We start from the raw sequence: 27499 nt of genomic DNA, 5'->3' as shown, positions 1-27499 counted from the left end.
CTGCCCCTCCCTTGTTTCTTCAGCCTCTCCCTTCTCTGATCAGCTACTGTTTGAACCTTCCCTTTGTAACTTGGGGGAGGTGTGTGTTTGTTTATTCACTCCCTCAGTGGTGTCCGACTCTTTGCGACCCCATGGACAGCAGCACGCTAGGCTTCCTTTTCCTTCACTATCTCCAGGAGTTTGCTCAAACTCATGTCAAGTCAGTGATGCCATCCAACCATCTCATCCTCTTATCATCCCCTTCTCCTGCTGCCTCAGTCTTTGCCAGCATCAGAGACTTTTCCATCGTCAGTCCTTCCAATGAATATTCAGGATTGATATCGTTTAGGATTCACTGGTTTGATCTCCTTGCTCTCCAAGGGACTCTCTAGAGTCTTCTCCAGCACCGCAGTTGGAAAGCGTCCTCTGGGGCCCCCGTGGGGCCTCTGCTCCCTGGGCTCGCCCCACACCCCACAGCCACACTGACGGCCCTGCTCCCACCCCTGCTGCGCCTGGTGGGCCGTGTGCGCCGTCAGCTGTTTCCTCTGGAGCCTCTGAACCCTAGGCCCCTCTAGCTGACCCACAGTGAGCGCCTTAGTTTGGGGCCCTCTGGGTGGCTTCCCAGAGCTGGAGGGTCGCTGCGGCCGACCTTGACCCGGGGCTGGCCATGTGCCAGGGTCCGCTCCGCTCTGTGCACAGCCTGGGGGGGATGCTCAGCCCCCCATGTTTGGATGCTGCGGCTCAGACTCAGAGAGGCTCACTCGTGTGCCTGAGGCTACACAGCAGGCCCCGTGTGGCATGTGCCCCTTGTGCCGCAGAGCAGGCAGCCCCCAGGGCTTCTGGCAGGCTCCAGCTGTCCTGGCCCTGGGCGCCCTCACCGATGTTCCCTGGCGTGCCGTGTGTGGCTCCAGGCCTGGTCTCTGCACTGCTGTGGTGGGCTCTGGGTGCCGCAGGCCTGTCCGGCGCCACATGTCTGTGAGACCCATGTGGCGTCTCATGTAACCCATGAGACCCATGTCTGTGGCCCATGTCTGTGAGAGGGTCAGGCAGGGAGCACAGTGGTATGAGGTTATACATGCTGGGATCAGGACTGTGTTGTGTCTGATCATTTTTATCAAAGGAATAATACATTTTTACATATATTGATATTTGTAGGGAAATAGCCCATTAGCCAAAATGGTGGTGGTCAGGCTCTCTGACCGCAGCCCTGTCCCCCACGTTTTGTAAATGCATGGTTATATAGCAGCTGAGGTCACTTACTGCACACAGTGTGCCCACTCTGCCACGGGCCACTTTTATTCTGTAAACATATGTAAGCTCCACCTGAAAAGCCCTGGCCTCCGGGTTATGGCTACCTCACGGCTGCGTTAGGGCTGCCCACTGGGTCAGCAGCAAGAGGAGAGACCGCCGTGTGTCTGCTGCCGTGGCGGCTGTGCCAGTCAGGAAGGAATAAAACACGTCTGCCTTTCCTACGGCTCCTCGAGCTTTCTTCCAGCTTCCCCACTCGCGCCTTGCCTACCCTGGGTTCAGCAAACAGTATGGATAGCGAGACAGCATTTCTTTTTTTTTTTTTAAACATTTATTTTTATTTATTTGGCTGCATAGAGTCTTAGTTGTGGCATGTGGGATCTAGTTCCCTAACCAGGGATCGAACCCAGCCCCCCTGTATCAGGAGCACAGAGTCTTAGCCACTGGACCACAAGGGAATTCCCAAGACAGCATTTCTTAATAATAATTCTCATAACACGTGGCTTGGTGCTTCGTCATCAGCTGTGACGCAGGGTTGCTTCAGTCTGGGAACGGCCGGGTCTGTGCTTGTTGGGGTGTGGGGGTGAGCAGGGTGTGGAGCGGGAAGGACGACCTGACGCACGTGGCAGGCCTGGCAGGAGAGTGGAGGGCGGAGGAGAGGCCGGAAGATTAGAAGAGGGTCCATAGAAAACAGGAACGGAGTCCGAGAGTGTAGGGCGTCAGGTCTAGGGTATAAGGAGCCAGCAGAGAGGATGACTCAACGCTGAGCTTCTAGTAAAAAATGCCGGTTGGTCACAGAATAATCACGTTTTTATTCTATTGAGAGGTGTAGCCATTTTGGTTTTTGCCTGTGGAGCTGCTTCCGAAGAGAAGGCTGTTGAGCAGCTTCCTGAGCAGTGGCGAAGTCCAGTTCACACCCAGCCGTTGCTCTGTGCCCCTGCAGATACCCGAACACAGCCTGCGAGCTACTGACGTGCGACGTACCACAAATCAACGACAGGCTGGGAGGGGATGAGACTTTGCTGAACGTTCTTTACAACTTCCTGGACCGTGAGCCGCCCCTCAATCCTCTGCTCGCCAGTTTCTTCAGCAAGACCATTGGCAATCTCATCGCAAGAAAAACTGAACAGGTAATCATCCACCCAGCCCACGTGATTTGGGAGGGAGTCTTGGCTGATGCCGATCATGCTGTCAGCTGTCGCTGTGGGGGACGGGTTCTGACTGCTCTGAGGGACACACCTGGAGCCGCATGGCTGCTGCCGTGGGAGCTGGGACGGATGAAGAAGCGGTCTTCCCAAGAGAGAGGGCCACTGGCCCGCTCTGCACGATCAGCACGTGCCCTGTTCGGGAGTGCACTGGGCCCCAGGCTCGGCCGGCTTGTCCTCTCCCTCACCGGTCCCGGCGTGAGGTCTCGGGTGTGCCTGCGTGATGCTAGGGCCGTAGGGCTCCTTCTGTTGCATCTCGGTGGGTGGCGGGTGTCTGTGTTTATACCATGCCTGTGTGCTCAGTCGTGCCCAGCTCTTTGCAACCCCATGGACTATAGCCAGCTTCCTCTGTTCATGGGATTTTCCAGGCGAGAATACTGGAGTGGTAGCCATCTCCTTCTCTGGGGAATCTTCTGACTCCAGGATGGAATCTGTGTCTCCTGCATTGACAGGCGGACTTTTTACCACTGGCGCCACCTGGGGAAGACTCCTTTGAGTCTAGGGCACTTACTATTTCACAGCAAATAAACGGAAGCTCTCCTCTGTCCAGTGGATAGGACTCTGCATGTCCACTGTAGGTGGCATGGTCGGTGAGCTAAGATCCTGCAAGCCACATGGTGCAGCCAAAGAACAAAAGGCACGCCCAGCGTTCACAGGTTTCTGTGAAGCACGGGCGAACTCGCCTCATCCAGCTGGGGCACGGCTCTTCTGGGGACAACGCGTGCACCTGCTGCACACGTCCCGGGGCGGCCGTGCGGTGTGCTGGCACCTGTGCCCGGCGCCCACTTCAGGACTCCTGCCCCTGCTCACCGTCCCCAGTGCGCAGTTTCAGAACGAACCCCAGACAGCGTGTCGGTTTTGTAAGCAGTGCAGTGTGAGTCTCTGAAGCTTGAGGACTTCCTTTCTCCTGTTGGTAGGTCCTGTGGGCAACGTGAGTGGCTGTAGTGAAGGTGCTTGAGGCTGCTTGCAGTCCCGGCGGGAGAGGACAGTCCCTGCTGCTGTGCTTCCTCTCCAGCCTTTAATGCGATCCCTCGGTTTACTTCCACTTTTCTGATAGATGTAGATAACAGCATTGTGGTTTTAATTTGCATCACTTTGGTAACTAGTGAGGATGAGCATCTTTTTGTATATTAATCGGCCATTTGGATATTTTTTGTGTGAAGTCTCTTGCCCATTTTCTTTCAGCCTCTCTGTTTTGTTTTCTTTTGTAGAGTTGTCTATTTTGTGGATACAAGTCCCCTGATTTTTTTTGGTTGTGCCACACAGCTTACCAGATCTTTATTCCCCTACCAGAGATTGAACCTATGCCCTTGGCAGTGGGAGCTCAAGTTCGAATCACTGGACTGCTAGGGAGTTCTCCCTTTGTTGGTTTTGTGTTACAAACATCTTTTCCTACTCTGTCTGCTGGTTTTTTTGTTTTTGTTTGTTTTTTTTTGGTTTTTACTCTCCTAATTGTATTTTTTTAATGAACAGAGGTTCTGATTTTCATGTAGTGCAAGTCATAAGTCTTTATTTATTTTTTGTTTGTTTTGTCCGTTAAACTTTTATCTACTTCAAAATCATAGAGATACTCTGTATTATTTTTTAGAAGCTTTATTGTTTTCAGTTCAGTTGCTCAGTGGTGTCCGACTCTTTGCGACCCCATGAACCACAGCACGCCAGGCCTCCCTGTCCATCACCAACTCCTGGGAGTCCACCCAAACCCATGTCCTTTGAGTCAGTGCTGCCATCCAACCATCTCATCCTCTGCCGTCCCCTTCTCCTCCTGCCTTCAATCTTTCCCAGCATCAGGGTCTTTTCCAACGAGTCAGCTCTTCACATCAGGTGGCCAAAGTATTGGAGTTTCAGCTTCAGCATCAGTCCTTCCAATGAACAGCCAGGACTGATCTGCTTTAGGATGGACTGGTTGGATCTGCTTGCAGTCCGAGGGACTCTCAAAAGTCTTCTCTAACACCAAAGTTGAAAAGCATCAATTCTTCAGTGCTCAGCTTTCTTTATAGTCCAGCTCTCACATCCATACATGACTAGTGGAAAAACCGTAGCCTTGACTAGATGGACTTTTGTTGACAGAGTAATGTCTCTGTTTTTTAATATGCTGTCTAGGTTGGTCATAGCTTTCCTTCCAAGGAGTAAGCGTCTTTTAATTTCATGGCTGCCGTCACCATCTGCAGTGATTTTGGAGCCCAGAAAATTAATTTATTTTTATTGTTTTACTTTTGATATTTCTACCTACAGTCCACCTGAAATTGATTCTTATAAATGGTGTAAGGTTGAGGTGCTTTTTACTGTGGCATCCAGTGGGCTCAGCACTATACGTTCCTCTTGCAGTCACACGGTATGTCTGTTTCTGTTCTGCGGTCAGTCCTGTTTGTAATTATGAGCCCAACACTATCTTAATTACTGTATAAGTTTTGATGTTTTATAGAATCAGTCTTCTCACTTTGTTTTCTTCAAGGTTGTTTTTACGATTCTTTGCCTTTGCATTATTTTAGGATGAGCAGATTTTTAGAATGAGTTTGTCACTTTACACATTCTACCCTGTTCCCCAGAAAAACCTCCTGAAATTTTGATTAGGCTTGCACTACCTGTAGATTGGGGTTGGCTAATTACAGCCCATAGGCCAAAACCAACCTGCCACCTGTTTTTGTAAAAAAAAAACAAAACCAATTTTCTGAAGCACAGCTGCCCCCATTTGGCTGCTTTTTGTACTCTAGTGAAAAGCTGAGAAGTTGGGGCTTCTTTAATTTCTCTCAGTAACCTTGTTCTCAGGGTAGCAGTCTTACATATTTTTCGTTATGTTTATTCTTAGGTGCTTTATATTTTCATGTTGTTCCAAACAGTATCTTTTTTATTGAGAAACTTTACTGAGATAATTGTCGATTTCCTGGAATACTTTCAACTTCATGGTGATACATTATGCTTTTTTTCATATTGCTTTTTTTTTTCTACTTTTTTGTCTGTTGTCATTGGTGAGATTGGCTTATGGTTTCCTTTAAAAAGGACTTCTGTTGGGTGTAGCTGGTGTACCAGCTCTGGTATTTGAACCGCTCTGTCCCCTGCTCCCCATTGCTTCTCTTCCCTCTGTTGGGTGTAGTGTTGTGTTGGTTCTAGGCGCACAGCGCGGCAGTTTGCGTTTGCCCGTGCCCACTCACAGACTCTGGCCCCACGGGCCTGACAGCTTGCTGAGCGGAGTTCTCTGCGCACTGCAGCAGGTCCTTCCATCGTTGCCTTTTTTTAAAGTGCCCACAGGAAGTTTTGGAATCAAGATTTTATGTCCTCATACAATGATATGGGGCATATGCTTTCATTTTATGTTTCCCAGGGGAGTCCTGCATATGATTGGGATATTTTTCTTCAAATGTTTGACAGAATTCTCTAGTAAAGCTATTGCAGGCTGGAGTTTTCTGTATGGGGAGGCTTTTAATTATAGATTTTATTTCTTTTGACGCTCAAACTCCATTTTTTTTTTTTTCCTTTTTCTCAGTTTACATAAGTATGTTTCTCAAAGAAACTTAATTTTTCAGACATACAGAATTTGGCATAAACTTGTTCCTGATGCGCTCTTGTAACACGGTCTGTATCTGTCGGGTGTATGGGAGATGTTCCCGGAGCCTTCTCTGCTGTCTCCCGTTTCTCTCTACGAGTTTAACCGCTCTGTTCAAATACCAGTCCCCCTGTTCCCCATTGCCTCTCTTCCCTCTCCTCCTCCTCCTGCCTCTCCTCCCCGCTTCACTTCCAGAATGAGGACAGTTGGGACCCCCTGCCTCCTGCGTGTCCCATGGCCCCGGTAGAGCCCTGGGTCTGCCTCAGTGCAGTGGCCTGAACTCGCAGGCCCCTTCTTCCGGTGGCCAAGGATGCCTCTGCGTGGGCCTCTCCCAGCCATCTGTGCTCAGCCACTGCGCCCATGACTCATGCTCAGCCGCCTCTCCATCCTCCTTTTCCAAAACCTCAGTCCTGTCCCTTCCGCCATCTACAGGGCCTGTCAGCTTTCCAGATTTGTGACTCGTGTCCAGGGACTGTCAGCTCTTGTCTGCACTGGTCATTCTTGCTGGGAAGACTTGAGGCAGTGCGTATGGAGTGGTCACTGCGCCGTCTCACTCAGGTTTTTCTGGGCCCCATCGGTGCCCAGGCTCAGTGTGGGGGAAATTCTGCCAGCCCAGGGCCCTCTCAGGCTCCCCACTGCCTCCTGGACTTGTCTGTGTTCAGGTCTCTGCCTGTCACTGAGGGCGTCTTTCTTACAACTCTTTCCATGTCTTTCCATTATTTCTGCTCAGTGTTGCTGAAAATGAATCTTTCTATGGCAGTTCTCGGGGGAAGACAGTGTTTCCTAGGGTCAGGGCCTGCCCTACTCGCCTCTCAGACCCCATCTGGTTGCAGGTGATTGCGTTCCTGAGGAAGAAGGACAAGTTCATCAGCCTGGTGTTGAAGCACATTGGAACATCGGCCCTCATGGACCTGCTGCTGCGCCTGGTCAGCTGCGTGGAACCTGCTGGACTCCGGCAGGAAGTCCTGCACGTGAGTGTGTGGGCCCCTCCTCCCTGTCTGCACGGCTCTGCAGCTTCTCTGAGTGTGGACTAAGCGCCTGGCGTAGGGAGGCGGGAGCTGGCAGAGCAGCGCTGGGGTGCCCGGCACCCGGCTTTCCACCCAGCAGGATCTTCCCTCCTGGCTGGGCCCTCAGGGGTTCTCATGGCGGCTTGTGTTTGAGGTGGGATCTGTCCTCTGCACCTTTTCCCTTGTCTTGCCACGGTCTGTTCCCGAGCAGAGAGAAGGGGACGCCTTACTTGCGCCTTCCCCCGGGGGGCTGCCGGGGTTCTGTGGGGCGCTCGTCCTGTGCCCCCGGGCGTCTGCCTGCGAGGAAGCACTTGCCTTCAGGGCCCCACGGAGAGCGGTTTCGCACCCTGGAGTTGGCCTGCTGTCGGTCCTGACACTCTCGCAGCGAGGTGCCCCCCACAGCTCCCCGGGCTTCCCAGAAAAGAGAGGGTGCTCAGCTAGGGAACCCCGGGAGATCTCTGCTGGGTCACTGTCAGCTGTTGATTGGCAGGTTTTGTTTGTAATTTAAAGTAAGATGAGTAAGAAGATTGGTCCTTGTGGCCAGTTTCCAGCTCCTGGCATTGACAGTTGTCACTCTTAGGTTCATAACCTCATTTCATTACGGAGTAGCCGCCCACCAAGAATGAACTGTAGTAGCTGTTGTGGCTTGGTTAGCACAGCGTGAACATCAGCGTTGTTAGAAGCTGGTGGGAACCCTGCTCTGGACACGCTGAGCCTGTTTTGGATAAGGAAGTATGTGGAAGAGCCAGGAAGGCCCGAGTGCGGCCAGGAGCAGCTGGGCGGTGTGTGGGAGTGCACCCCCAGGCCCCGGCAGGGGTGCTCCTGGCTCTGCCGCGGGGGTGTCCTGTGAGCAGAGTCACGTGTGCTCAAGTGAACCATGGGCTCATGTGGACGGGGCCTCCTTCCTCTTGGTGTCTTCAGGTCATTCCAGAATTCGGCCACTGCCTGTGCTTGCTAGGCCTGGGTGCACGCCGGTGCGGTGAGGTGTCTCTGCTAGAGCTTGGCTGTAGATTTCTGCTGCCCTGAAGGACTTCCCTTCCATTCAGTCAGATGTGAGCGGTCACTGACAGGCCTCCATTTCCTTTCCAGTGGCTTAATGAAGAGAAGACCATCCAGAGACTCGTGGAGCTGATCCATCCAAGTCAGGATGAAGATGTGAGTAGGGGCTCACGGAGCCACCTTGGGGCAGGAGTCCAGCTCAGGGCGGCCGTGGGCGCTGTCTGAGGGCAGGCCACTCCTCCTCAGACGTGGACTGACGAGTTTTCCTCTTCCTCTAATCAGGCACTGACTTCTGGACAGTTTTTTTCTAAAACATAAAACATACATATTATAAAAAATCAATTTGAATAGAAATGTATTAGTTATCTGTGGCTGAGTAACAGATTACCCCAAACGTTAGTTGTTTGTAACAGTCTTTTTTATCTCAGTTTTTATGGGCCAGGGTCATAGGTCATCTGCCCAGGGTCTGTCACAAGACTGTGATCATCTCAGGATCCACCCCTGGGGGCTTGGCAAGACTCAGTTTCTTGAGGGCTGCTGGCCGAGGCTGCCCTCAGCTCTGCGTCCCGCCCCCCCCACCCCCGCTCTGCGGGCAGCTCAGAGCTGCTGCTGCTCCTCTGGCCCAGGCACCCCTCTCGGGGACGGTCCTCACTGGCCGCGCCTTGCTCCCAAGGGGGGAGTCCCAGGGCGTGAGCCCTGGAGGAAGCCTGTGGGGCGGCCCCCTCTCCTGGGGCGTCACTGTGGGCGTCAGGTGTGGCCCGAGAGGCATCTTCCACTCGGGACAGCTGCGCCCAATTCTCGGGGCTTCGGGAACGCGATGCTGACTTGTGTCTCGCCTTTGGCTGCTGCCTGGCTGTGCTGTGCGGGGCTGTGTTGCCCAGGGGGTGACCAGGCAGCGGGCAAGGGTTGCTGGGCTCCAGATTGGGCTGAGTGCTGGGTGCTGACTGGCCACTCCCCAGGCCTGGGGGCACCCGGCTGCTCTCATTTGCCCTGAAAGAGCCATAGAACACTTCCTGCAGCCCCATCCCCTGTGCCACGCACGTTATGTGTGTGTGATGCTGCCTGCTCGGAGCCGGCAGCTGAGTCTTCCTCTGATCCCATTCACCTGCTCCGTAGCAGTTGTCAAGTGCCCCGAGTCAGAGAATCTGCATTTTCAGGGGCTTCATATTTCCATAGAAAAGCTGAGTCCTTTGTGTTCCCTGTGGCAACTTTCCTGTTTTCATTAGCTCACAGGACTCACCCTGTGTGTTAATAGCTACTTACTGATCTAAAGCAGAGACCTGGAGCAGGATCTGCGGGGCGCACTTGCCTATCAAGGCCCAGTGGGTGCTCTTGGGGGGCGGCCAGGTCTGCACCCTGTGGGCAGAGGCTGGCCCTGAGGGCGGGCTCTGTGTGCCCATCTTGCAGAGGCAATCCAATGCTTCGCAGACTCTCTGTGACATCATCCGGCTGGGCAGGGAGCAGGGCGGCCAGCTGCTGGAGGCTCCGCAGCCAGACCCCCTCCTCACGGTGCTGGAGTCGTGAGTGTGGGCCGTGGCGCTGTGGGCCTGGGGGCGGGGGGCCGGGGACGCCACCACTTCTGATCACTTGTCAGGAGCTCACCCTGACCCAGGGTTACCTCGATGGACCTCTTCCTCAGGGGAGGGGTCTCTGGGGGTCTCCTGGTAGGTCCAGAGAATACGGGCCCTGGGGCAGCTGTGTCCTGAGGACCCTGGGTGCCCAGCCTGAGCCCCAAGTAGGGCCCCTCTGGGGTTCGGGGTGCTGCTCCTTTGGTGGGGGTGGGGTCTGTGTGTCTGCCTGCCAGGCCATGACCTCGCACGTGTCCTACAGGCAGGAGTGCGTGGAGCAGCTGCTGAGGAACATGTTTGATGGAGTGCAGACCGAACTCTGCCTCGTCAGCGGGACACAGGTGTTACTTACCTTGCTGGAACCCAGGCAGGCAGGGTGAGTGTCCCCCAAGAGGGAAGAGGTGCCCCTTCAGTGGCCTGATGCCCAGGGCAGCGGCTGGGGTGTGCTATCTGCGTTTTTAACATTTTTAGTTATGAAAGTAATTCTGGGGATACTTCCTTGTTGAAAGATAACCTTATGGCAGTGGCTGAGCCTCCTTTCACCTTCGCCATCAGTCTTATTCCCGCCTCAGCCCAAAGGAACCCTGTCTCTAGTCTGCAGAGTGTTTGTGCGCATGTGCGTGGAATGGGCATGGCTGTGGGCTTCCCCAGGGCCCGTCCGGATGCGTCCCTGCAGCGTGTGTGGGTGTGCGTGTGGCGTGGGCGCACTTCTCTCTGCTGTCCTGTCACATGCGCTGCTGGTGGTCTGACTCCCAAGGAGACTGCAGTCGTCTCGTGTCCCTGTTCTGGAGGGGCTTCACTGCAGCCTGTGCTCGTTTCTTTTCTTTTCTTTTTTTTTTTTGAAGAAAGAGAAAACCAGAAAATGACAAGAAATTGACTTAATTTCAGTAGTGACATTGTTAGCAGTTTCTCTTTGTCACTCTGGTACCCAGTACATACTTATTACCTAAAACTAGAATTATAAAATCTGGTTCAGCAACCAGAATATTGACGTCGTATCTGCATGAGCCCAGGGAGGCTGGGCCCTTCGCGCAGGAAGTGGGGCCTCTGGTCGCCTGCAGAGCAGGGACAGCAGGACCATTGGGAAGAGACAGGCAGCTAGCTTTCTTTGGTATTTTTATCCTTTCATGTATTTAAACATTGTGTTCTATAATGACTGTGTATTACTTTTATAACTGGAAACAGTGTTTATATGAAAAAGCCAAAGGGGTGGTGTGGCCAGTCCTGTCTGTGTCTCAGGCGAGGAGGGGTCAGCAGGAAGGTTTTCAAGGTGGCGGGAGGGAGCCAAGCTCATCCGGGCTGTGACGCCCGTGGCCTGCCCGGCCTGCCTCCCGGGCAGTCAGCAGCGCCCCCGGAGACAAGCGGACACGGCCTGGAGGGCTGCAGGATGACGGCGGGGCGGGGAGGGGGTGGTGGGGCATCCCTGTGTCCAGCCACTTCTGGTCCACAGGTCAGAGGGCTTGCTGGACTCCTGCTGTCAGGGACTGGACAGGTCGTGCACCGTCAGCCCCGGCGTCCTGCGTGGCGTTGAGCCACGACTGAAGGACTTCCACCAGCTTCTGCTCAGCCCGCCCAAGGTAGGCGTCCTGAGCAGAGGTGACCTTGTGGGTGGTGTTGCTGGTGAGGCGAGGACTTCATGGCGTTGCCCACAATGGCGGGCACACTCAAGCCCCATCTGCTGAGTGTGCGTCTTCCCTTACAGGAGGCCTGAGAGTAGAGCAGTTCACTGTCCCCCAGATGACTCCTGTCTTCTGATAAGGGGTTGCCCAAGGCCCAAGTGCACTGTAGGCCCAGCCTCTGTGTTGGGGATACCCAGCCAAGGGTCAGGGGGTCCCAAGGGAGACCCTTAGCTCTGCTGAGCAGTTCTGGGCAGAATTGGTCACACTGAGGAAGGCCCACTTCTTCACCCCCTCGGTCCTTCAGCGTAGCCAGGGCTGCCCGCCCGCCCAGCCTCTCCGTAGGTCTCCTCCTCCGCACCGTCTGTGCTCTCCTGTGCTGCTCATTCTGTTTACCGACCTACTTGTGGGCTGCTTCCCACTGGAAAGGGGGACCTGTGCAGGCAGGGATTCTGGAACATTCTTCTAATGAAAAGGTGGACTGCATGCAGGATGCCCCTGTCACGAGGCCAGCTTCGTCATCAGTCTCCTCTGTCTTATGCGCTCAGGTCACACCCCTGTGGCTGGCCGGCTGAGACCAGGGTGCTCCGGGCTCCGAGCAGCAGCAGCCCGCCGGGGCTCACGCTCTGAGCCCTGAGGGAAGCACTGAGGCCCTTCACTTGACTGACTCCCGGTCTCCTCCTACAGACTACCTTGAGGGCTCCTCCCCGACTAGGCCATGTCACATAGCTGTGGCCCTGGCCCTTTGACAGTTGGCTCCTGAGCTAAATGAAGCCCACAGGTGGGCACAGGCTTTAACTGGCGGTGCTTCTCTGTTTGCAGAAAGCAGCCATCCTGACCACCGTCGGCGTGCTGGAGGAGCCCCTGGGCAACGCGCGCCTGCACAGCGCCCGCCTCGTGGCCGCCCTGCTGCACACGGGCACTCCCAGTGTCAACCAGGAGCTCTGCCGGCTCAACACGATGGGGCTGCTGCTGGTGAGTGGGCCTGCGGGCGTCGGTCAGGAACGGGGCCGGCCCGCAGCCCCAGGCCAGGCCCACCTCAGTGTCGGCTCACACAGGGCGGCCCTGAAAGCAGAGGCGTTGGGGAAACGGGCCTCCCCTTTCTCGTTTCTGCCTCAGAATGTTATAGCTCTTCAGCCTAAAACAGCCTGAAGAGCCACTCCTCGTCCTCCCACAAGGACCGCCTTGGAACTGGGCCTCAAGGACCGCCTGCCCTAGGGGAAATCCCTGGGCTTTGCTGTGACAGTGGAGCCCAGATGTGGGTCAGAGGGCAGCAGGGAAAGGCCTCATTTCTGCTCCCCTCCTCCAAAGCAGATTCTCTCTCCCACTCCCACTTTTCACTTTTCTTTGATTCTGGCAAAACATACATATATAACGTGAGCTACACCATTGTAATAATTGTCACTCATGTGGTTCATTGTTCACATTGTTCTATAGCCATCACCACCATTTCCAGGCCTTTCTCGTCTTCTCAGACTGACTGTTACACACTCAGTCCTCATCCTCCCACGCTCCCTGGCCCCGCCCTTGTGCTTCCTGTCTGAGGGTCTGACTAGCCCACTGGCCTGCGTAAGTGGGGTCTGTGGCCTTTGTGCTCCTTTTGCGTTTGGCTTGTTTCACTTAGAATGATGCTCACCCGTGCTGTAGCATGTGTCACAGTTTCTTTCCTTTTTAAGACTGAATGATAGATATTTCATTGTGTGGATATACTGCGTTTTGTTTATCCGTTCATACATTGATGGACAGTGGGGTTGCTTCCACATTTTGGCCATTTAAAAAAAAAAATTGTATACTTACTTTTCATTTGGCCATGAGGCATGGCATGTAGGGCCTTAGTTCCCTGACCAGAGATCAAACCTGTGCCCCCTGCAAGTGCAGAGCCCTAACACCCAGACTGCCGCAGAAGTCCTCATTATGACCATTTTTAATAATGCTGCCGTTCAGTTCAGTTCAGTTGCTCAGTCGTGTCCGACTCTTTGCGACTGCATGGACTGCAGCATACCAGGCCTCCCTGTCCATCAGCAGCTCCCGGAGTTTACTCAAACTCATGTCCATTGAATCAGTGATGCCATCCAACCATCTCATCCTCTGTTGTCCCCTTCTCCTCCTGCCTTCAATCTTTCCCAGCATCAGGGTCTTTTCCAACGAGTCAGTTCTTCACATCTGGTGGCCAAAGTATTGGAGTTTCAGCTTTGCATCAATCCTTACAATGAAGATTCAGGACTGATCTCCTTTAGGATGGACTGGTTGGATCTCCCTGCAGTCCAAGGGACTCTCAAGAGTCTTCTCCAGCACCACAGTTCAAAAGCATCAATTCTTCAGCCCTCAGCTTTCTTTATGGTCCAACTCTCACATCCATACATGACTACTGGAAAAACCTTAGCTTTGACTAGACGGACCTTTGTTGGTAAAGTAATGTCTTTGCTTTTTAATGTGCTGTCTAGGTTGTTCCTAACGTTGCTTCCAAGGAGCAAGTGTCTTTTAATTTCACAGCTGCAGCCACCATCTGCAGTGATTTTGGAGCCCCCCAAAAATAAAGTCAGTCACTGTTTCCACTGTTTCCCCACCTATTTGCTATGAAGTGATGGGACCAGATGCCATGATCTTAGTTTTCTGAATGTTGAGTTTTAAGCCACCTTCTTTACTCTCCTCTTTCACTTTCATCAAGAGGCTCTTTAGTTCTTCTTCACTTTCTCCCATAAGGTGGTGTCATCTGCATATCTGAGGTTGTTGATATTTCTCCCGGCAATCTTGATTACAGCTTGTGCTTTATCCAGCCCAGTGTTTCTCATGATGTACTCTGCATATAAGTTAAACAAGCAGGGTGACAATATACAGCCTTTTGTATATTGTACTCTTTTCTTGATTTGGAACCAGTCTGTTGTTCCATGTCCAGTTCTAACTGTTGCTTCCTGACCTGCATACAGGTTTCTCAAGAGGCAGGTCAGGTGGTCTGGTATTTTCATCTCTTTAAGAATTTTCCACAGTTTGTTGTGATCCACAACAAGGTACGGTCAGCAGTGGACTGCTGCAGGGACAGGGTCTCTGGGTGCAGCAGACCTGGGTATGGCATAAGCTCTCTTGGAAGAGGTTGCCCTTAACCCCACCATAGAGCCTCCAGAAGTTACACAGAACTGGGGAAACAGCTCTGGGAGGCACAAATAGAACGAGGTGCACATCAGGACCCAGGAGAAGGGAGCAGTGACCCCACAAGAGACTGACCCGGATTTGCCTGTGAATGTCCAGGCGTCTCCGGTGGAGGTGTGGGTCGACGCTGGCCTGCTGCAGGGGTGGGGGCACTGAGTGCAGCAGTGTGTGCCTGGGACCTTTTGAAGGAAGTTGTCATTATCTTCACCTCCACCATAGTTTGGCCCCAGGTCAAATACCAGGGAAGGAACACAGCCCTGCCCATCAACAGAGAATTGGGTTAAAGTTTTAGTGAGCATGGCCCTGCCCATCAGAACAAGACCCAGTTTCCCCCTCAGTCAGTCTCTCCCATCAGGAAGCTTCCATAAGCTTCTTACCCTTCTCCATCAGAGGGCAGAGAGACTGAAAACCACAGTCGCAGAAAACTAACCAGTCTGATCACATGGACCACAGCCTTGTCTAAGTCAATGAAACTATGAGACATGCCATGTAGGGCCACCCAAGATGGACGGGTCATGGTGGAGAGGTCTGACAAGACGTGGTTCACTAGAGAAGGGAATGGCAAACCACTTCAGCATCCTTGCCTTGAGAACCCATGGCAAGGTTCACGCTCCTGTGAACGTGGGTATGTAAGAAAGCTCAGTCCCTGCTGTCGCTTGTTCTCACTGCATCCCCAGAGGTGGAGTTGATGGAGCATGTAGTCATTCTGTATTCAGCTGTTGGAGACAGTGGGACACTGTTTTACATTCGCATTGGCAATTTCTTCGCAGCCTCACTTACACGTGCTTTCCGTTTTTTTGATAATAGCCATCCTGATGGGTTTCAGGTGGTATCTCACTATTTTTTTTTTTTTTTTAGTAAGCTTATTTCTATTTTTGGCTACACTGGGTCTTCATTGCCGTGGAGGGCTGCCCTCTAGTTGTGGCGCATGGGCTTTTCATCGCAGTGTCGTCTCGTTGCAGAGCTCAGGCTGACTTGCCCCGCAGCATGTGGGATGTTCCTGGATCAGGGGCTGAACCTGCGTCTTGTGCGTTGGCAGGTGGACTCTTTACCACTGTCCCCAGGGAAGCCCCGCCTCCCCTTTTCTTCCTGTTTGTTTGGTTGCGTCAGGTCTCAGTTACAGAAGGCAGAGACGTCCACTGTGGTGCGAGGGCTCAGCAGTTGCGGTGCGGACTCAGCTGCCCAGGGGCATATGGGACGTCATTACTAGTTCCCCGAGCAGGGATCGAACCCATGGCTCCTGCATTGGAAGACAGGTTCCTAACCACTGCGCCACCAGGGAAGTCTTCACTGTGTTTTGGTTTGTGTTTCTCGGTGATGCAGTGGTAAAGAATCCACCTGCCAGTCCAGGAGACGCCAGAGACACAAGTTCAATCCCTGAGTTGGGAAGATCCCTGGAGTAGGAAATGGCAACCTACTCCAGTATTCTTACCTGGAAAATCCCATGGACAGAGGAGCCTAGTGGACTGTACAGTCCATGGGGTCACAAAGAGTTGGTCATAACTGAGCAACTAAGCATGCACTCACACACAGTAGTTGGTGATGTTGAGCATCTTTTCATGTGCTTTTGCTGGCCATTTGAGTATCTTCTTTGGAGAAATGTCTGTTCAAGTCCTCTGCCCATTTTGAATTGAGATGTTTATTTTTTTATTGTTGTTGAATTGAAGTTCTTTATGTTTTCTGATACTAATCTCTTAGATGTATCAGTGGCAGTTATTTTCTCCTATCATGTGAGTTGTCTTTTTAGTCTCTTGATAGTGTTCTTTGACACACATAAGTTTTTCATTTTGATGAAGTTTGGTTTATCTTTTTTTTCTTTTGTTGCTTGAGCATTTGGTGTCACACCTGTACCTAAGAAAGCCTGGCCAAATCCACTGTTCTGCATCTTTCCCCCTATGTTTTCTTCTAAGAGCTTTAAAATTTAAGTTTTTGTGGGTCTTTGATCCATTTTGAGTTCGTCTCTGTGTGTGCAGTGTGAGGTAGGAGTCCAGCTTCCCTCTCCTGCGCGTGGCCGTCCCAGCAGCGACCGTCTCGCCCTTCAGTGTCAGCGTCGTGTGTGTGCTTTTAATTCTGTGCTCCTGTGCACGTCCACCACCAGAGACTGTTTTTGTCTGTCACCGTGCAGCTTATTAAGTATTTTTCCCAAGAAAATGCATTGAATTTTGTCAAATGCTTCTTCAGTGTCAGGTGAGCTGGTTGTGTAGGTTTAGTCCCTTTGTTCTTTTCCTGTGGCATGTCACACTGCCTTTCATATGTCGCCGCACCCGGTGTTGGGGGATTGGGGGATTTACCTGCCCCGGTCACGGCCTGCCTTTGTTTTGCTGCTGTGTTGCTTATCCCATGGAGGTTTCCGCCTCGGTGCTCATCAGGGATGTGGGCTGTAGTCTTCTTGCCTGTGGTGGCTGGTGTAGGCATGCTGGCCTCAGGATGGAACAGGTAGGATGTGCCCCCTCCTCTTCAGTTTTTTGGGAAGCTTTAAGCAGATTGGTGGTGTTCTTTCCTCTTTAAATGTTTGGTGGAACTCACCAGTGAAGTCGTGTGGTCTGTGTGGGGAGGTGGTTCTGACTCTGTTGAAGATGAAGCAACCTCCCTGTCACCCAAGGTCACACAGGCAGAGGACGTGAAGCCTGGAGACTGCATCTCTGGGGCAGCGCATGCAGGCCCAGAGGCCGCCTCCTTTTATCCAGCCCCCCTCCCCACCCCCCGGCCTGGAAGGAGGCCCCAAACCCACACCCTGGGGTGGTGTGCACCCCGTCCCCCCGCCCCATCTCCCCACCCTGCGCACCTGGCTTCCTTCCTTGGGGGCAGCAGGGGGTCTGGGCGCGGGCTGCTATAGCTCCTGCTGGATGTGAGGTGGCATGGGGCGTGGGTAAGAGTGCGGCCTGCTGACCTCAGGCAGGTCTGGAGGAGGCCCCTCGAGGGAAGCTGCTGCCCATTCAGCCCCTGGGGGCTGCAACCCAGGCCCCTTGGGGAATGTCCACACGTGCGCCTATTCATGGCGCCCAGGGAGTGGAGAATTGCTCACACTCCCGGTGATTTGTGGGTCAAAGATAAAATTATAAAAGAAGGATGATAAAAATATGACATAGCAAAGCGTGTATCATGTAGCAAAGGTGATTTTACAGGAAACTCGCAGCCTCATGGAGGGAGGCTCCCGAGAGGGAGCAAGGCTGAGCCGCCGTGGGCCGTGGGCCATGCCTCTGACTTAGGGCGGGGGTGGGGGGCAGGCGGAAACAAACCCACAGGAAGCAGTCAGACAGGAGCAGAGGTTAGGGACAGAAGCACAGCCTTGGGCTGGATGGGGAAGGATGCAGGTGCTTCTTCGCAGAAGTTGCTAGAAGCCCTGCATCCAGATGTCAGGGCGGAGTGGGAGGGGAACAGTGTGAGAGGCGGCTGGACAGCAGGGTCCCCTCAGGTTCCGCCCGCAGGAGACAGACTGGGTGCATCCCTCGTCCCCTGTCTCTGCAGGACCTGTTTTTTAAGTACACCTGGAATAACTTCCTGCACCTCCAAGTGGAGCTCTGCATAGCCGCCATCCTGTCCCATGCTGCCCGGGAGGACAGGGCCGCAGCCAGTGGACCTGAGGGTGGGCTGGAGCCTCCACCCTCCAGCGGGGACCCAGCAACCACCCAGCATGCCAGCAGCCGCCCTGAGAGCACCATGGTGGCCCACGTAAGTCCAGCCAGGGTCACGCGAGTTGGCCGTGTCCCGCCGGTCTCCACGCGTCCTGTGTGCCCTGAGGTTCAGCCAGGCCGTGTGCACGTGCCGTGCTGTGCGCCTTGTGTTCTCTGCTTAAGCTCACGTGACATGGGTGGGCTGCTCTGCTTTTAAACCACGAGACAGGAGGCCACAAAGAGAGCATCCACACTTGCCAGACCCCAGAGCTCGTGGGTGGAGGGTCTGGGAGGGGCGTCGAGGAGCCCTGATGCTGCCTGAGCTGGCTCATCCAGGCTGTGGGGGACGAGCGGCCCCCAGATGGTATGTCTGCCATGGCAGGAGTGCCAGGGGAGAGCAAACGTGTCTCGATTGTCACGAGAAGACTTCCTGGGACTAGAGCCTCTGGAAAGAGTGGCTGCTCTGCACGGCTCTCCCGTCTTTCCCAATAGCCCAGCCGGCCTTCTGGGGGCTGCAAGCCCTGCGTGGCCAGTGCCAGGCCTGCAGGGAGTTGGTCTAAGCACTCCTTGTTGCTCACTAAGGAAGGGAGGGAAAAGCAGAACGTGGCACACGTGGTCCCCAAGCCAAGGAGCCCAGCGGTGCACGCTGGGCCCTGGGAGTCTGCCGTGCCGCCCCTCCCCCGGGTGATGCGAGGCTAGGACAGGAGGGGCTGGGCAAGGGGCCCCTGGGTCTGTGGTCAGAGGCCTGGGAGAGAGTCCTGAGGGGCCACGTCTGCAGGCCTGACCTGGACGACAGGAAAGACAGCTTGGGAGAGCGTCACGGGGCGGGGTGGATGCTCGGGCCCTTCCAGATGGTGAGGCTGCATGTGGGTGTGGGTGCGACTGAGACGCAGCACAGACTCTCCAGGCGGGGGAAGCTGTGAAGTGCTGGCGGCAGGGCAGCCCCGGGCCAGCGGCCTCCGTCCTGAACAGGGAAAGCAGGGGGGTGGCCAGCGGGAGGCAGCGGGGAGGAGGGGGGCTGGGCAGAACGTGTGTGCCCTCGTGGATGGCGCTGGGCGGCACCTGCCTGGGGCCGTGGTGGGGACCACAGGGCTGGGCTCTGATGCTGGGTGTGCCCACAGGGAGCTCGGGGCTGACGTGTCCGCGTGCTGCCTGCTGAGCCCACTCAGCCCGGGGGTGGGCGGATGGGGCGTGCCGCCCGCTGACCTGACCGCTGCCGCCTGTCCCCAGTTGTTCCAGAAGTGTTGCCTGGTCCAGAGGATCCTGGAGGCCTGGGAAGCCAACGACCACACTCAGTAAGAACCTGGGGCCCGTGTGGGGCTCAGGCTCCCGCGGAGGGTTTGTTTCCCAGGACAGGTCCCACTGCCGTGGGAGCAGCTGTTGTGCTGGCGGGGCTGAGGCGCCGGGCTGGTGGTGGCACAGCTGGGCCGCGCTCGGGGTCCTGCTCCTTGAGGCCTGCTCGCCCAGCTTCAGGGCCCTTCACCCGCTGCTTCCCTCGCCTGCTCAGCAGCGGAGACTCCAGTCCTGTGTCCCACACCCTCCCCGTCCTGGCCTCCAGCCATGGCGCTCACGGAAGCCTCAAACCCTTGACAGCGCGTCCAGGCCACTTCCTGCCTCCTTCCTGCCCCTCCTGGCCTCTGGTCCCTTTGATCGGCTGGGGCCTTTCTGAAACTAGCAGGTGGTGTCACCCACCGCTTGAAGGTCTTGACTGCCAGGGTACCTGGTGTGGCTGCAGGGTCCAGTGAGCCGCCCCAGTCCCCCTCTGCTCCCACTCTGCCCTCCTAGGGGCTGCTCTGGGCGGGGCTCTCTGTGACCTCACCTGGTTCATCCTTCCTGTCCTGCTGTGCTGGACCCACCGACCTGAGTCCGTTCTCACGGAGCCCCAGGCACGGTGGGGCCACCCCGGCTTCGCTGGGCCCGGGTGTGGTAGCTCAGGAGGCCTTGCTGGCTCTCCTCCTGGGTTTTGCATGTCGCTGCACAGGTGTGTACCTGTGTCGAGAAATGGCTCAGTGCTGTTAGCCGAGGGGCCTCTGAGCCCCAGGAAGCAGTGGACAGGTGTGTGACGCCTCAACCCAGCTCTCCCGCGTCCTGAGCAGCTTGCTCACAGGCCTCCACCTTCGTCCGGCTTCGCCTCTGGGCCAGTTCCTCCCGGTCTCCTGGCCCCCTGTGCCTGCCGGGGGGAGCGATCGAATCGGGACCCTTGGTGTCCTCTCTGGCTGTCACCGAACTGAGCAGAGAGAGCACGGTGGAAAGAGGAGCCCTGCCCCTGGGACGTGAAGGCTGCGTTTCTGAAGGCGGAAAGCCTGGCGTCTTCCCGTCCTCTGCTGTGGGCCGCCTGGGGGCGGGTGAGAGGTTGAGAAGAGCCGTGTGTTCGGGGCTGTGTGGACGTGCTGGCGGGGACAGCCACCCCTGCTGCTGCCCACCGCTGGGTCCCTGGATGGTCCTCGGTTCCCTCAGGTCCCGGGACGCCCTCGGGAGGCTCTCGCAGCACCGACCCGACGCTGGTCTGCAGGGCCTCCACCTGCGCGGGGAACGGCACGTGCCTCTCAGAGTTGAGAGTGGAGGGGCGCCGGTGCCGAGCCTGTGCTGCTCAACGAGCTCCACAGGGAGGCGGCCTGTGGGAGGGGGCGGGGCAAGGCTGAGCCGGGTGGACCCCGCTGACCTGATGCTCCCTCTCCTAGGGCAGCGGGTGGCATGAGGCGCGGGAACATGGGCCACCTCACCCGGATCGCCAACGCAGTGGTGCAGAACCTGGAGGGGGGCCCCCTGCAGAGCCAGGTCAGCGAGATCTTCCGAGGTGAGCGCCTCCAGGCCCGGGTGTCGCTGCCCACGGTGCCCCCTGCAGAGTGGCCTTCAGCGGGTGGGACTGGCCCTGCTGCTGGATGGTCAGCTTGCCTCCTACGGGCTGACCTGCCCAGTGGCCTGGGCCTGAGTCAGTTCCCTGCCGAGCCCTGCACCCCCGCTTGTGCTGTTCCTAAGAGCAGCCTGGAGCCCTGTGGGGCCCCCCTTCATCGCGGTCTGTGGCCTCTCCACCTGGGGCTGCCGCGTGCCCCTTGCGTGTCCCAGACGCTGCTCTGCCCCTCCCAGCACCACAGGTCCTGGGCTGAGCTGGGAGGGCCTGAGGGGGTTCAGATGGGAGAAGGCCGGCAGCTTGGCCTCTTGGGGAGGAGGACAGCACCTCCTGAGCAGTGGGTGCCAGCGGGGGCATGCACTCGGGGACTGGGGGCAAGTGCACACGAGCCAGGCTCGAGGCCCGAGGGTGGGAGAGGGACAGCCCAGAGGGCAGGGCGCTGAGGGGCTGTGGCGTGGAGGCTGAGGACAGGGCTGGCCTGGGGTGAGGGGGGCGCTGGTGAACGCTGAACAGGAGTGCGCACCGTCTGGGAGCCTGGCTGGGTGTGCGTGCTGTTGGGTGGGGTGGTCCGCGTGCCATCTGGGGGCCCTGAGCCCGCCGGGGCGTGGGAAGCTGCCTTGCTGACGTCCAGTTGGCCGTGCCAGGTGAGTATGGCCTTGGCGTGCCCCCTACCATGCCCTCGTCAGGTTGCCTCCACAGTGGTCTCCGCCGTGGCCCCCACAGCCCAGGGACAGCTGTGGGCTAAGCAGCTGGGGGGGCCCTCCGATACAAGCGAGGCACTCAGTCCCTGGTGGGCTGGGTCAGCGCCTCTGACGGAGGTGCACGCCCGCAATGGCCCTATGTGGGGGGCAGGCGTCAGGGCCCCGTGCTCCCGGGGAATACATGCCCACGGGCTCGGGCCTGTGAGGCCAGGAGGGGCGTGTGCTGCCGTAGGGTTCTAGAGGCCTAGGGGCTCAGTGTGCGGCCTTCTCTGCAGGGCTCCCGGGGGACTGCCGTGGGCGCTGGGAGAGCTTCGTGGAGGAGACGCTGTCGGAGGCCAACCGCAGGAACGCGGTGGATCTGGTGAGCAGGCCTGGCCTCCGGGCAGAGCGCTGCGGGCCCCGTGGTCCTGCCTGGCCTGGGCTCACGGGGCTTCCTGTGCAGAGGGCTGGGGGCGGCGAGGCACCTGCTTAGGCCTGCCCGCCCTGGCCGTTGCAGGTGAGCACACACCACCTTCACCCCTCGAGTGAGGACGAGGACATGGAGGGCGTTTTCCCCAACGAGCTGTCCCTGCAGCAGGTATGTGTGACCAGGCCTCCTTGTCCCCACAGCGCCGCGCCCTGAGTGTCACCAGAGCCGCGGGTGGGGCCAGAGGAGGTCCCCCCACCACCCAAAGGCTCTGCAGCCTCACCACCTCTCGCAGGGGCCCCGGGCACTCTGCCTCCATGAGACCCTTGGGGACATGGTTGGCTGTGTGGATGTGGCCGCCTTGGGCACCCACCCGAGGGGGCAGGAGCTGGGAGAGGCCGCTGAGGGCGTCTCCTGAGAGCAGCCGGCCCTGTCGTCCAGGCGTTCTCTGAGTACCAGGTCCAGCAGATGACGGCCACCTTCGTGGACCAGTTTGGCTTCAGTGACGAGGAGTTTGCTGAGCAGGATGACAGTGTCAAGTGAGCCAGTGGCCTGTGCCCGCCTCCCTCATGCCTGTGGGCCAGGTGCCGCTTGGCCCGACCAGGTCCCCGGCCTGCGGTCAGCCCTGTTCAGGCTGTCACACCACCTCCTCAGCTGGATGCCACGGGTGACCCCAGGGTCTGGAGGTGCCCTCAGGGGAGGGCAGCTGGGCGGGTCGCCCCGGCTGTGAGCCTGCAGCGTGGCGCCCCTGCCCCCGTCCCTCCGGTCCGGACGGGGACGCCTCCCGCTCCTCCTGGTGGAGGTGACGGTGTCCCTGCTGTCCCCGCAGCGCCCCATTTGACAGGATCGCAGAGATCAGCTTCAGCGTCGACGCCGATGACGACAGCGTGAGTCCGCGGGGGCTCTCGGGGGCGGCCACACTTTGCGGACGCGAGGCCATGGGGCCCACGTGCACTCTCCCGTAGCCTGGCGCCGCGCTGTTTGAGGCCTGCTGCAGCGACCACATCCAGCCCTTCGACGAGGACGACGACCTCTGGGAGGATGAGGAGACACACCGTGCGGCCCGCGTGACCAGGGCCAGGTGGGACCCCGGACGCGCCGGCCCCGCCCCGCCCCGCCCCAGCGCGCGGGGAGGGCTGTTGACTCCTCTCCCTCCAGGTTCGGGGGCCCCCATGCCTCAGAGTGCTGCCGGAAGGATGGCCCGGAGCGCCGAGGCCAGGGTGCGGGCGAGGGTGCGGACGCAGCTCCGGCAGGCTCCCCGCGAGCTGCCGGCCGGCAGGAAGGCACCCGTGTCGAGGGCGGCTCAGAAGGTAGGTGATAGGGCAGCAGGGGGTTTGGTGGAGACCCAGAGACAGAGGGTCTGGTGCCCCCACCCCTGCAGCAGACGCCTTCAGCCCCTGACAGTCTCTGGATGGAGCCCGGAGCCATCCTCCGGCCACGCCTTCCTGGCTGGGGTGGGTGTTCCCAGGACTCACTGCGGGAGGCGCGCTGACTCCCCTGCTTACAGGGCTGCCTCTGTCAGTCATGCCTGGACCCCAGGGCAGGGCCGGTCTGCCTGCTGGACGAGGGACATGGACATCCTGTCTCCCCTAGCAGGTTCCCCGTGGGTCGTGTTTGATGGGCCAGTGACTCCCATGGCCACAGGCCCGGCCCCAGCAGTGGCGCTGGATGTGGGTTCCAGTGTGTGGGCAGCCGGCTCCCCCAGCACTTCTGCTCCAGAGGAGAAAGGCTGGGCCAAGTTCACCGATTTCCAGCCTTTCTGTTGGTGAGGTGGGCGCTGGGGGGAGTGGGGCGGGCCCAGCTGCCTGAAGCCAGGCCTCCTGGCTTGGGCTCAGCGTCGGCTTTGTCCACAGCTCTGAGGTGGGGCCGAGGTGCAGCTCCCCGGTGGACACTGGCCATGGCGACTCCCAGGCTGGCCTGAACCAGGGCCCAGAGAGAGCCCGTGAGTGGGGGCCGCCTCGGGCAGAGGAGAACGCGGGGCGGCCGCATCCCCAGGGTGATGGTGGGGCCTGGAGCGGGCCTGTCGCCGGGGGAGGGCCCACCTCCAGGCAAGGCCCCTGGGCTGGCCCGCCGCCTCCCGGAGCGGATGGCGTGGGCACCATGCCGCCCTGTGCTCGTCCTGGGGAGCCTGGCCCTGAGTCCCCTCGGACAGACTTGGAAGCCACCAGGCTGAGTGGTGGCCCTGCCTGTGGGGAGGACAGTTCTCTGCAGTTGCTGTGAATTTACAGACACAGTACTGGGTGTGGGGGACAGGTGTGTCCCCGGGGTGTGGGCCAAAGTTCCCTCACACTCCACACCAGCCCTCTGTCCTCACCTGGCATCGCTGGCCCCATCTTGCAGTTGGTGCCTGGAGCGCGTGTGTCCCCAGCAAGGCGCCCCTGGTGGCCGCCAGCAGCCGTGAGGATGAGCAGGAGGCAGCTGCTGCCTCGGGGGCTGTTGGTGTGGGTCCCAGCCAGGCCTCCCCGCTGTCGGTGTCGGGCCCCAGGTGAGCAGGGAGGGTGGGCATCAGGGGGCTCCCTCTCGTCCTGGCGGCCCTGTGACTCCTCAGAGGCCAACTCTGGACAGGGGGGATGCCCCTTCCTCCAAGGGGAAGCCACAGGTGGTCACTGAGGTAGCAAGAGGCCAGCCCACCCCAGGCCTCTCTGGAGGGGATGACCAGGCTTTGGGGGTCCCGGGACGGGGCGGGGTGGGGGGGCGCTCTGGAGCTGCTGCCGTCCTGGGGTGGGTGCCCAGTCCAGAGTCACACCCATTGCCAGGTCACACACATACACACACACACACGTCACACACACACACACACACACACACACGTCACACACACACACACACACACACACACACACACACACACACGTCTGTCTCGCTGGACCGGTAGGACAAGGGTGTTTAGGGCTCTGCTTAGGCCCAGGCCCTGACTGGGGCGTTCCAGGGTGTTCCCCCGCTCAAGCTCAGCCCTGCACCCACTCCATGTGCAGGGCGGGCCCACGGCCTGTGGGACCCACTGTGGACAGAGGCTCCGGGCTGGGCACGGCACGAGAGACAGGACATGGGCGGCAGGGCTCTGGGCCAGGGGAGCGGCGGAGCTGAGTCGGTGTGAGGGGAGCCAGGTGGGCGGGGAGGACAGGGCTGCTCCCGGCTCCCCCCAGCCACCTTGGAGCCTCTCTCTTGCTTCTGGGGCTCAGCCTGTCCATGGGGGCCCAGCTCTGGCTCAGCACACACTGGCTCCTGGGACCCAGGGCACACAGATCCCAGCCGGCGTGGTGTTAGGCCCGTGGTCATGGGCACAGCCGGGAGGGAGCAATCACCCCTGTCAGGAGGGGCTGGTTCTCACTGAGCCACCCGGGGAGACCCGCGGCTCAGCTTCTTCCCTTCCTGACCCCCGTCTCCCCCAAAACCTGCTCGGCGATGTTCTGAAAGCACGTCCTTTGGTTTGGGGGGTGCACTTTGGGCCGTTGTGGGTAACGAGCCAGGCTTGTCTGCAGGCTCCCCCCACCCCTCACTGCCTCCCTGGAGTCCTCGTGAGGCAGCAGGTGATGCGGCGTAGTGAAAGCGGGTGCAGCCAGTGGATGCCGTGGGCGCTCCTGGGACCCAGGCTGCCCTCCTGCGCTCGCTCTCTCCAGGGGTGGGTGGGTGCCTTCTGGGCAGACGTGGCCTGCAGCTGTCCAGGGAATGGCCCTAGGTCACGTGGTCCACGGAGGAGTGTGGGCTACTGGGGGCCCCTGAGGGGAGCAGATGGGGCCCGCGGTGAGCACAGTGGGATGGGCAGTCCCCAGTGAGCGCTCCCGGTGGGAGGCGGCCACCCGGAGGGCCGCACGTGGGGGGGGGGGGGGGCGGGTGTCTCTGGAATGTTTGGAACTTGGGGCGGCAGAGCGGGGGCCCGGGTAACCAGAGCCCGTCTGCCGCGCAGGACTGACTGTGCCCCCAGCTCACCGCCAGGCCTGGTGCCCCTAGACCCTGCCGAGGCGCCCGCTGCCTCCGCCGTGGCTACCCTACCCGAGGCCACTGTGACGGCCCCCGTGGCGCCGGGCGTCATGGGCCCCGAACCCTGCGCTGTCTCCCCCGTGCTGGCCGTGGCCGTCCCCCCAGGGCCCATGGTGGCCGTCACCACCGCAGCCCCTGCCAGCCCAGCCATTTCCATGGCGGCTGCCCTGGGGACAGTGACAAGAGACAGGTGAGCCAGTCAGGCCAGGGGAGGGCTGGGGGAACCAGAATAGGGGGGACCCCAGCCCTGAGTGAACCCCCCCCTTCCTGCAGACAGGCTGACGGGCCGCCGCCCTCAGGAGCCACCCTCAATGGCCCCATGTGACGCTGCTGCTGCGCAGTCTTGGCGCCCAACCCAGAAAACTACCTGGTGACACAGTTTGTCTTTTTTAATTTAATTTAATTTAATTTTAAAATAAATGCTGCATTGGTAAAGCTGGCAGTTGGAACCAGCCGGACAGCCCCGCCTGCGTTTCTCCTGCCTGACCCCGACCGAGCAGGCCACGGGGGTCCAGCCCCGCACACAGCAATAAGGCCTCAGCCGTGGCTCTGCCTGTGGGGAGCCCAGGGCCGCAGCCCCAGAGGCCTGAGGGCCGGGCTGGACTCCTTGCCTGTTTTTTACCAGTTTTTTTTTTTAACAGATGCAGGAAGAGCCATGTGTTTGCACTTTTTATCTGGTGCAGGAGAGGGTTTCCGAGGCTCTGGGGTCAGATGTGGGTCTGGAGTGGGGCTGACCAGATGGGGTCCTAGCTGCCCAGAGCTCCTGGGAGTGGGCCGTGCCAGGCTGCAAATGACTGCCTTAAAAAACAAGCCCCCTGCGGCCTGGCAGGGTGTCCTGGGCCTCCCACAGTGCACCAGGGGTGCCAGGCAGGCGCTGGCTGGCTGTGGGCGGGGTGCAGAGGGCCCAGCAGTGCTGGGGGCGCCGAGCTGTCCGGGTGGCCTGCGGGGTCAGCTCACGTGATCAGCTCACGTGATGTTCTGATGGCACTCAGACCCTCGACTCCAATAAAGGTTGTTATTCTCACCTACAGACCAGTGTGTCTCGTTTGTTGCTCAGCTGCAGGCCCTGGAGCTGCAGGCAGGGGCCCACCTGAGTCGGCTGAGAGCAGCTCTGCCTGGAGTTGAGCACGGGGCAAGGACCTCAGCGCAGCGGCGGTCCCCGGGCTGGGAGCACGCCTCCCACAGTGGGTGCTGCCAGCGGCCCTGCAGATCCTGTGCTGTGGTGTCCACCCGGGACCTCTGGCCTCCGCAGCGCCACACCCCACCTCCGACCTGCTGCCGCCCCAACCTGGTTGGCACCCACTGCAAGTGAGGCCCAGTCCAGGTGACCCCCATTACACCCAAGAATAGGGCAGTGGGGACGGTCAGGGCAAAGGGCAGGACTCTGGGAGAGGAAGAGACGGGCGTTTGGAGCAGAGCTCCCAGTGCAGATGCAGTCAGGGTGCCATGCCCCGCCACCCCACATTCCCCACCGAGCCCCAGAGAGCCCACCCTCCTGGCATCGCCCCCAGGCCCGTGGACTCTCACCTGACCAGGGGCCAGTGAGTCTGCACCCTGTCTTAGCCAGCCCCACCCCTCTGGATGCACGACGGCTTCGGGGGGTGGGGTCCCCCTCTGTACCCCTCCACAACAC

General features: G+C 58.3%; 1 protein-coding gene across 7 annotated transcripts in view; it reads left to right on the top strand.

The window, feature by feature from the left end:
* The window catches only part of PPP6R2 (protein phosphatase 6 regulatory subunit 2), a 60791-nt gene extending 33895 nt beyond the window's left edge, over positions 1-26896 (top strand). For 5 of the 7 annotated variants that reach the window (XM_061124247.1, XM_061124245.1, XM_061124246.1 and 2 more), the window contains 21 exons: positions 2171-2357; positions 6810-6947; positions 8073-8138; positions 9390-9502; positions 9813-9926; positions 11001-11127; positions 11989-12141; positions 17782-17985; positions 19158-19222; positions 20609-20724; positions 21755-21840; positions 21976-22056; positions 22327-22424; positions 22715-22772; positions 22851-22966; positions 23044-23195; positions 23479-23650; positions 23739-23827; positions 24226-24370; positions 25793-26056; positions 26144-26896. In XM_061124247.1, the coding sequence (XP_060980230.1) occupies positions 6882-6947; positions 8073-8138; positions 9390-9502; positions 9813-9926; positions 11001-11127; positions 11989-12141; positions 17782-17985; positions 19158-19222; positions 20609-20724; positions 21755-21840; positions 21976-22056; positions 22327-22424; positions 22715-22772; positions 22851-22966; positions 23044-23195; positions 23479-23650; positions 23739-23827; positions 24226-24370; positions 25793-26056; positions 26144-26240 (2382 nt within the window). In that variant the 5' untranslated portion in view covers positions 2171-2357; positions 6810-6881 and the 3' untranslated portion in view covers positions 26241-26896. Of the gene's footprint in view, positions 1-2170; positions 2358-6809; positions 6948-8072; positions 8139-9389; positions 9503-9812; positions 9927-11000; positions 11128-11988; positions 12142-17781; positions 17986-19157; positions 19223-20608; positions 20725-21754; positions 21841-21975; positions 22057-22326; positions 22425-22714; positions 22773-22850; positions 22967-23043; positions 23196-23478; positions 23651-23738; positions 23828-24225; positions 24371-25792; positions 26057-26139 lie in introns of all 7 variants that reach the window. The other 2 variants (XM_061124242.1, XM_061124243.1) reach the window with 2 other exon arrangements.
* Positions 26897-27499: the final 603 nt, after the last annotated feature.

The sequence above is a fragment of the Dama dama genome, chromosome 22, assembly GCF_033118175.1.
Source record: "Dama dama isolate Ldn47 chromosome 22, ASM3311817v1, whole genome shotgun sequence".
NCBI classification, from domain to species: Eukaryota; Metazoa; Chordata; class Mammalia; order Artiodactyla; family Cervidae; genus Dama; species Dama dama.
The sequence above is the reverse complement of the archived record's forward strand: the minus strand, read 5'-3'. Positions and strand labels throughout refer to the sequence as shown.